The sequence below is a fragment of the Tachypleus tridentatus genome, chromosome 8 (assembly GCF_004210375.1).
Source record: "Tachypleus tridentatus isolate NWPU-2018 chromosome 8, ASM421037v1, whole genome shotgun sequence".
Lineage (NCBI taxonomy): Eukaryota > Metazoa > Arthropoda > Merostomata > Xiphosura > Limulidae > Tachypleus > Tachypleus tridentatus.
This window is the reverse complement of record NC_134832.1, coordinates 108,542,998-108,552,964: the sequence shown is the minus strand read 5'-3', so window position 1 is coordinate 108,552,964 and position 9,967 is coordinate 108,542,998. Positions and strand designations below refer to the sequence as shown.

General features: G+C 30.1%; 1 protein-coding gene across 4 annotated transcripts; it reads left to right on the top strand.

Moving 5' to 3' along the window:
- Nucleotides 1-895: 895 nt before the first annotated feature.
- LOC143223177 (zinc finger protein 706-like) lies at nucleotides 896-9,752 on the top strand. 4 transcript variants are annotated; one of them, XM_076450751.1, is made up of 3 exons: nucleotides 896-1,049; nucleotides 5,275-5,420; nucleotides 8,418-9,752. In XM_076450751.1, the coding sequence occupies exons 2-3, from the start codon at nucleotides 5,286-5,288 to the stop codon at nucleotides 8,511-8,513; spliced, it is 231 nt and encodes a 76-aa protein (XP_076306866.1). In that variant the 5' UTR covers nucleotides 896-1,049; nucleotides 5,275-5,285; the 3' UTR covers nucleotides 8,514-9,752. The 4 variants fall into 4 exon arrangements, with proteins under 4 accessions (XP_076306866.1, XP_076306869.1, XP_076306865.1 ...); XM_076450754.1 differs by having other exon boundaries at nucleotides 951-1,044; XM_076450750.1 differs by having other exon boundaries at nucleotides 967-1,311.
- The last annotated feature ends 215 nt before the right edge of the window (nucleotides 9,753-9,967 follow it).

Here is a 9,967-nt window from a genome sequence, read left to right as displayed (position 1 = left end):
TTTGCAGTAACAAACTATGAGAAATGAATAAACAATTTGCCTGGATTTCACATATCATCTTGTTTTCTTTGTCCAGTGGATAGCGCCACCTCGTAACTTTTGATTCTCCACAACACTGGTCAGCTGTTTTGTCCACTTAACGTATTAGTTCGACCAGCAAACTTCAGCAAAGAATATTCCAGTTTTAACAAGCTGAGTCTAGATTTGAGATACACACTGATATATCCTTACGGGTTGAAGCCATCGTCTAACAATAGTACACAGAGCAGAAGTAATTATAATAAACAGATGTTAGACAAACTGGGTCACGTATTGCCGCCATGACAGTGCGAAAATAATAATAATTTACAAAAAATATATTTCAGTAGAGAATGTAGGGAAATACGGTATGCCTGCATATCGCAATACATTCCATACTTTCCACAGTTTGAAGTGGAAAGTACGGTAATATTTCAAAGTGATTTTTTGTTGTTACTGTTCAATAGTACATATATATAACAAATAAGACTCGAGCTTTAGCAGATTACTCAAAGTGGGAAGTATGAATAACACCTATATAGACAGCCCTTTGCATTCTTTTGCTGCAACCTATCATACATTTTTTCATATGAAAGAAGATGGTTCTTAATTTTTAGGTCATTTTAGAAAGTGATTCCTGCAATTAGGAGTGTTCAAGAGATTTAAGTTTATGGAGAGGTTTCATCATTTAGAAACATTTCTCTATACAATCTAGAAATTTTGCAATGTAACTATTATTTATCAGAATACTTTCAATGAGTAGTTAAATGAATATGACCTGGAGTGGCATAGATTCTGGAATAAGTGTTTTTTGTTTAAAAAGTGTGTTGTTATAAACGGACCAGAGATTAAAAGTATTGCGATAAAACAAAATTAACATAATGTGCATTCCCGGATTTTCAATTTCAGGCAGAGATTGCGCTGAAGCACCGGCCTCAATTTACTGAGAAGAAGCGAAACGGTATATATGTGTAAGGCAAAGGATGGGGAAGTTTATACGTGCAATTGCTTACGTAGGATTCTGGCGTAAGGTTTGTACTACAACTTCTATACATGCTATAGAAGAAGGTTACTTTTTGAAAGCCGGTTTTAACTGGTTTGTGACTACTTAAATAACAAAGTGTTTTTATTATTATTATATGCATTACAAGCGTAGCTTAAACTAAAGTTCATTGGTGAAGCGTAACACTTCCTTGATTAATGCTACGTTGGAAACGCACGCACATAGAGCAAAGAAACGAGGGTACCAACAGTAAAGTTGCAGTTTTAAAACAACTTAAGTTTTACTTACACGTGAGTCTTATAATTTCAAAATTATAGAAGTTTGAAACCAACAATACCACGTGCTGTAACTTAATGTTAGTCATTGTAAGAAATTTAGTAGTAGTATTACCAATAGCAGTATTACATTTTGAGTGGTACCAGTGCCATTACATTCAGGTAGATGTATATATACTTAATATGTGAATACTAAAATGATCGGCTTAATAACATGGATATTGTAATATAGAAATTAAGTGATTAATATCTTCAAATTCTTAAATTTTATGCTGATTTTACATTTAATTTGTTATTGTTAATGAAAGTTATAGAATCAAACTTAAAATTGAACTGGTGTTTATTTCCTAAACATATTTTGGGTAAAACTAAATTATTTTGCCCTTTAAAAACATTTATTAGCTACATATGGCAAATTAAGTGTTTTAATTAAGCACTGTTAGAGTGTTTATGTACTTGATGATATTGATAATGTAATATAGAAATGTCTCAAGCTGTATAAGTTAAAGTTGTTTTATTTTAGAAATAACCACTGTATATATTTTTATTTTCATTATTAAAACTGTCCTTAAATTTGGATTTTGTCACACTTCTCACACAGATGAGAAACATCTGGGTGCAATGGGTCATTTCTGTATTAGGTTCAATGTTTTGCTGCATATAGAAATAAGGAATAATGATATGTTGGTTACAAATATTAAAAAAAAAAATTGAAGGAACACTACAAGAATTATCTGTTGTGAATTGAGCAGCTGAGTCATTTGGAGACACTGTTCAGATGGTGAAAATTTTTAAAGATAATTTTTTTAAATATTCAGATAAACACATTCCTTATAAAGAGAAAAGAGTAGCTGCAAGTAAAAAAACAGATTTGCTTACAAAGGGTGTGAGAGATAAAAATTAAATAAAAGCATAATAAATTTCTATTGACTGGTCTGATGAGAGATTTAAAAGATGAAGAAAGTGGGTGAAACAAGAAATTAGGACATCGGAAAAAATGTATGAGAAGGTTTACATCAAGAATACACAAACCCTTGAGGGAAGATAAAGGAAAGCTTGTATATTATATAATGATTATGAGATGGTTGGGTCATTAAATTTTGCTTTTTACTAATGCAGATTTAAGCAGTATTCCATATCTTGAACCGTTGAAAGATGGAAACAAGATGACAGCATTAATTCTTGACTTGCTAAGAAAAAGTTAGGAAGTTTAAAAAATGATTAGGCTCTTGGCCAGATAATATTTCCCCAAAGGTTTTGAAGGAGGTTAAAGATTGGATATGTGAGCAACTTGCTACTTTTCATAATAATAATAATAAGTTCTTGAGTTGTGGGCAGGTACCAGGTATTGGAAGTAAGCTAATGTAACTACTCCTTTCAAGGAAGACAATAAAAATTGTCCCAGTAATTACTGACTCATTAGTTTTGCATAAGTTGTGGGAAAAGTTTTGGAAAGTTTGATAAAAGATGCTTTGCAAAGTCATTTAACAAAACTTAGAATTTTATTGGATAGTCAATATGGTTTCACTATGGAAAAATCTTACCTTACAGTTCTTTTTGATATTGTTTGAAAAGATATCTGCTTATGTAGATGAGGGTAAGAAAGTAGATTTGGTTTATCTTGACTTTCAGAAAGCATTTGGCAAGGTGCCACATAAAATGCTTGTAAAAAAAGTATCTTCATTGAAGTGGAGGACAAGTTAGCAATTCGGATAGAAGAGTGACTGGATGGAAGAAAACGGAGGGTTATTACAAATAGAGTTTAGTTAAACTGGATTAATGTCACAACAGGGTGCCTCAGGACTTAGTCTCAGAATCTTTGCTCTGTTTTGATTTAGATCAATGACACAGATGAAAGAATAGTCAATAAGTTACTTAAATTTGCTGATGATGCCACTATCTTGAGTGTTGCTGGCTTTGAAGGAGATACTGCTGCTTTACAAAATGATTTATATCATTTGCAGAGTTGGGCAAATAAATGGAGCATGGGTTTTTATGATAATCAATGCAATATAATACATGTGGATTATCATAATTTGAATTGTAAGTTTTATTTAAATGGGAAGAACCTTAACTGTGTCATGAAAGAAATGGATCTTGGTGTAAGAGTTGATCAGGCTCTATAGCCATCCAAGCAGTGTGCTGTTACTAATGGTTGGAGCAAATAGGATTTCAAGTTGTGTCTACAGAAATAGTGAATACAATTCTAAAGAGGTTATAATTTCATTATATAGGCCACTGGTTAATTCAAATTTGGAATAATGTGATCACTCATGGCCTCCTTACCATGGGAAAAACATTGAATTCTTGGAAAAATGCAGAAGAGGGTACTATAATGGTGTCTGGGATGGGGGGGTTGTTATATTAGGAAAGGATGAAATATCTCAAATTGTTTTCTGTTGGAAAAAAAAGGGGTTAAAGTAAAATCTGATGTTTAAGATTGTAAAGGAAATTGTCCTTACATGACAACTATCCATCCTAAGGATCACCCTAATAGTTCCACTCCTAACCCTTTTCGATTATTTAGTGTTATTCCTAAGGTAAAGAGCCCAAGACAGAACATAATACTCTAAATCTGGCCTAAGAAGTAACCTACTGCAATTGCATTATATCATCTATAAACATGTATTTGGTATATCTGTAGGTAATGAAATATAACATAAAATCCAATTTACCCTGCTACTAACAACAACAAGTTGCTAAAGTGATATATTATTATTTTTAATTCTTCAGAACTTTCATGTGTTCTGAATGTTCAATTAATTATGATACACGTAAAAAAAAAAGTAAACTTAACTTGGAGTACCATTTTCCTTAAATGAAGAAAGCAAGCCTTAATTATTTATTTTTAACATTTGCTTCTTGACTTTAATGATTTTTTTATAAAGTCTTTATTTGAAAAGCATTTTAACATCTTTAAGTTATTCATATTATTTGTAAAAAAGTCTTAATTTGTGGCCAATTAAGTATTACTTTAATACCTTTTCTGATAAAAGTCAGCATACAGGATCACAAACAAAAGGTGCAATTAATTTTAGAAAAAAAAAGACCAGAAACTCGAGTAATTTTGAATAATTAACTATTCTTAAAGAGAATAATGTGTGAAGAAGAATATTCAACTATTCAAAAATGCTTAAGTTTTAATTTTTTCTTTGGAACTCACTTGAATATCTTCATGCTACTTAATGTGGACTGCATTTTGTTTACATATGCAGAAAAAGCAGTTATTTGCAACTTCATAATATATTGTTTTTCTTTGTAGCTTTTGAGTTACTTTTTTCTATTTTTCTTTTGTTGTGATAAATGTATTGTGTTACATTCCATATTTCTTTTTTTTATAGACCTTAAATTCTTATTTTAATAAGTTACTTTTTAAAACTTCAATTTTAAAGGACATTAAATTATCTAATTTTAGGTTATTAAACTTTTATCTTGTTTCAATAACTATTGCTTAAATTAGCACAAAATCAAAAGTAAAGAAGTGCTATATGTAGTGCTGCTATAACAAAGTATATATTATTATATGTTAAAACTTAAATGTGTAAAGTTTTCTTCTAGTTTCCCATCTCAAACTTCAGTTATGTTTATAACAGTGCAGCAGAAATTGACTGAAATTTGACAAAATATATTGTAATTATCAGTTAGTTAACATATGTATAAGATTAGATATTTAACAAGTAAACTTTTTTCTTTCTTTGTAACTGATTAACAACATTTTTCTAATTTTTGCTAAATGAAAACTAAATGCTTATTTGAAAATTGAAAAATAAAACAAGTATGACTGAATAATTATCTTTTGCTATTGATTATGCACACACACAAAAATTTAGAAAATAGTAGCTGTTGCAAATTAAGTTTGAGTAGAGGAGTTGATATCATAAACCAAAATGTATAAGGTAGTTTTATAGTTACTTAGAACCTTATTACTTTAAGTATATCATGAGAATTTTAATAAATCCTGCTATTATTTCTTTTCAGATTAAATAAAAATGGCTAGAGGACATCAGAAGTTCCAGTCTCAACAGAAGAACCTAAAGAAACAACAAGAAATTAAGAAACAGCATGGACATGACCAAAAGACAGCAGCTCAGAAAGCCTTGATACATACCTGTACAGTTTGCAAGGTATTATTACAATAAATATATGCTGTCTCAAACTTTGTACTTACTAGTGCTAGATATAAAATATCAATAGTTATGTAAATGTTGAAAATGATACAACTACACTCCTACATCCTCTGTAAATATATATTTTTAAAAAGTCTTAATCATGCTTGTTATTGAGTGACTTTGATGTACATGTGTAATATCAAAGATAGAAATAGTAAAATATAAAATATGTAGTTATTAATTAAGATGTTTAACTTATGTGTTTATTATTTGTAATGATCTTGTTTTTTTATGGTAATCAGTACTTAAAGTTGCTAATCTGAAGTCAACAATAATATTTCTTTAAAGTCAGTGTTGTATGTAGTGTCATTTTCTGAAAGGTATTAATTAATTTCAATTTTAAGAATGATTTCATCCACTGATTCTAATTAACGTGTATTGTTGTTTTTTTTAAGTTGGATAAATTATAGTGGAATTATATAGTATTGATGTAATAATTTACGATTTTTTGGTTATTTCTATTGTATACGTAATACTTATGTAAACATTATCATTTCACATCCTCCAGACACAAAATTTTCTAAGGTTTAATAACTTACGGCAATCAGTAAATTAGTACTAAGATCATAACTAGAAGTTATTGTTTGCTTTACTTCTTTATTTACTGTTCTGTATTTTAAGAGAAATAAGTTTAAGAACTTGTTTGTAAATAGTAAAAAGGTATATGAATATATAATGTATCAAAACTGAAATGTGACTGTATTTTAGCAAATACTAGTCCCCTTCAAACACAGCCAAGGCAGGCCACTTTATAAAGGCCAGTTTGATATCCTTGGACAAGGTATTATGATTGCACATGCACCATGTCATTGTAACTTCTGTAATGTTAGTCAGGTACTGCTGATAGGTCAATATAATAAAAATAATAAATGTGTATCTGTGTGTGTGTGTGTGTATATATATATATATATATATATATATATATATAATATTATGAAATTTAAGCTATGGAGACTAAACACTTATGTTTTTGTGTTATAATTTGTAGTCATTATAGAAAGATGAAATTAATTTCCTAATTTTTATGGAGACTATGAAGCCAATCAAATCAAACCAACCTGAATAGAGATACAGTAGTAAAAATAACAAATAAATTATCTGGAGGTTGTAAAGATTTTACATGTGAAATATGAGAATGTTCTGATCCATAGAAGTACAGTGGTACCTTAGTTCTTGAACAATTTGGTTTTTGAACATATTGTTTGAGAAAAAAACGTCTTGGTTGTCGAACATAAACTCGGTTCTCGAACCAAGCTGTTGTGGCCCGAACCCCCGAAATAACCTGACTTATGACCCGAACGACCCTTTGACCATTTTTGGCCCACGCCAAGCTTGCCCAAAACATTTTGCCCACACCCCTGCTAAAATCTGCTGTGAATGTTCTTGTTTTTCTTTTTGTTGTTGTTTTTCTAAATATTCTGATTAAATAAGCCACCATGAGGTCAAAGAAGGATAATGAAAGCAGCAAACCAAAAAGAAAAGTTGTTGGAGCCACAATAAAGGTGAAAAAAGATCTCATAGCAAAGTATGAGAGTGGTGTTCGCATGTCTGATCTTGCGACACAGTTTGGTATAGCGAAGTCTACAGTCTGCACCATACTGAAAAATAAAGAAGTCATCAAAGGAGCTGATGTTGCAAAAGGAGTGACAGTGCTTACGAAACAAAGATCACAAACAATGGAAGAGGTAGAAAAACTGTTGTTGATTTGGGTAAATGAAAAACAGTTAGCTGGTGATAGCATTTCTGAGACCATCATTTGTGAGAAAGCAAAGCAGTTGCATGCTGACCTCCTGAAAAACACCCCTGGAACAAGTGCTGATACAAGTGATGCCTTTAAGGCTAGTAGGGGGTGGTTTGAAAAATTTAGGAAGAGAAGTGGCATACATAGTGTTTGTGGGACATGGGGAGGGAGCCAGGCAGAAACAAACCTCATTAGATGAGGTTTTAGTGAGAAATAGGTCCAGTGAGTCTCAAGCAGGTTGTAGCAGTACAAAGAGACAGAAAAGAGAAAGAACCCAAAAAGGAGAGTTACCTGACATTTTTGTGGAAGGTGATTCCCCTTCCAAACAATAATAACCCTCCTACACTCCACGTTCCTCACCACCTTTCACTTATGCCATCAGCTCTCCTCAGCACAGGTAAAGTGCAGTTAAATTTTCATATATTGTTTTTTATTGTGTTTATAGTTTTTGTGGTTGACTTTATGCATGTAAGTATTATCATACAGGTATAAAAAAAAAAATGTTGCTGACCCCTGATAAGATGTTAGTTGTGGAATTTGGTTTTAAATGTATGTGTCTACTAATAGTTCTAAATAATACATAATATTTGGAAGCCTTAAGGTATATTATGATCATTAAATTTCATAGGTAGATTAGTTTTTTAAGTTTACTTTAGGAGAAACAACATTTTAAAAAAGTTGTCATTTGTGTAATATTGCATGTAAGCAAGTATAAAGTTGTATTGGTCATCATTTTTAAAGGTAATTTTTGTAACTGTATTGGATTGCACATTTGAACACAAATGTTAGTAAATAATTAAAACTGCCTACAGTCACAGATTTCAAAGATTTAACTTAGTGATCATTAAGTTGGGATTGTGAAGTCTTATTGAACAATTAAGATTTTTTTAAATGTTGTAAGAGAACTTTGCAATTTATGTCTACATTCTTGCTAAAAGCTAGTTCATGATGGAAATTAAAATTACAAGTTTAACTTGTATCTTTCTATCATCATCCTTTAAAATTTGTGAAGTTTCTTAAACCTTAGTGAAAACTTTGTATACGTTTTATAATTACTATAATTACTATATATAGTACCAATTGGATTGGATTAAAATGGAGTTTTGAGGAAACTAAACATGTCAGTTTTTATGCCTATTATTCAGAGTTTGAGATAATGTTCTAATATTGAGGTTAGTAATTTTATTATTGATATTTGACTTTTTACAAAGGCTCGGATGCCAGATCCCAAAACTTATAAGCAACATTTTGAAAACAAACATCCAAAAACACCTCTTCCTGATGACCTGAAAGACATTGATGTATAAGAAAAGGAAAGAATTCAGCTGTTTTATGATGATGGCCAGTTATGGAAGAGAAAGATTTTTATAATGCAGTGTGTCTTTTTATTTAATCTTAACTTGGACTTTTCTAGCATTGAAATTCTCAACCTTTTGATGAATTATGGGATTTCTTGACACAACTAAGAATTTAGAATCTGTTATGTAAATCTTGTACTCTTGTATAATATTATACACTTTATTAAACAAATTTAATATTTAGTATATCAAGTGTTTCAAAACAAAGCAATAACTGTCAAAAATTACTGGTTTCACATAAACTGTATCTGTTTATAATTTCTTGTACTTTTGGTAAGACCTTTTTGGAAATGAGACTAAGTAATGTGTACAGTCACGTGGGAATGTGCTATGAACAGTTTCGAAATTATTTAGTCTTGATTTGTTAGTAGTACTATTTTAACAAAACCAATAACTTAGTATACTCCATTTAGTTGTTTTTTTTAAAACAAAATGTCAGTGTGCAATATTTTAATGTGGTAGAATGTAGTTATTAAATAACAATTTTGGGCACAAAAACAACCACAAGGTATAATTTCAAAGTTATGATAATTATATTTTGTACAGGCAAGTATTATTTGTTACATATTATAATTTATCTCACACAAGTCCCTGATGTATTATGTTACACATGTTATCAAATTATGATTTCAAATAGCCTGAAATTTTAATATTAATTTAGAAGTTAATTGAATGTCAATATATATCAAATTTATGATATTTGCCAACAAGATTTATACACACAAATATATTCTAATATACAAACAACGATACAATTTATAATGCTGGTTATTACAAATGATTTACATACAAAAGGGTTGCAAACTCAAAACAATATTCAGTCTTTTAGCTGTTCTGGAACTCAATAGCAGCCCAACAGTATTATTAAACTGTTTCTTGGTGCATCAGTTCATAAACATTTAGGGTAAGGTTCTTGAAAGTTTGGTAAGTAACAGTATTCAAAAATATACTTGTGCTTTTGTAAAGTGTATATTATTGATTCTTACTCAAGAATCTTCCACAAATGTAGAGAACAAGCAGGACTTGTGCAATACACATTTAACTATAAGTTACATAGTTTCTAAATATGTATCGAAATGAAAATAAATGTGGGTATTTAAAGAAAACTAAATCCATCAAATATGAAATATAGAATGAAAAATAATTAGTTTATATATATAAATATATAGAATAAAAATATACACAGAATTCTAGTGATTTGTCTAATAATTGTTACAGTTCAAACACACATTTCAATTTACGGATATTATGGGTTGAAAGTAGCAAAACCATGATTTTTTCCTAAACTAAATGCAATGTATTCTTTCGTTTGAGAATTTCTTCCTGCATAATTTTAACAATAATCTCTAAATATTAAGTTTCTTTTTTTGTTCTGTCTGCCAAAGGTTCATATTAGGTTGGGG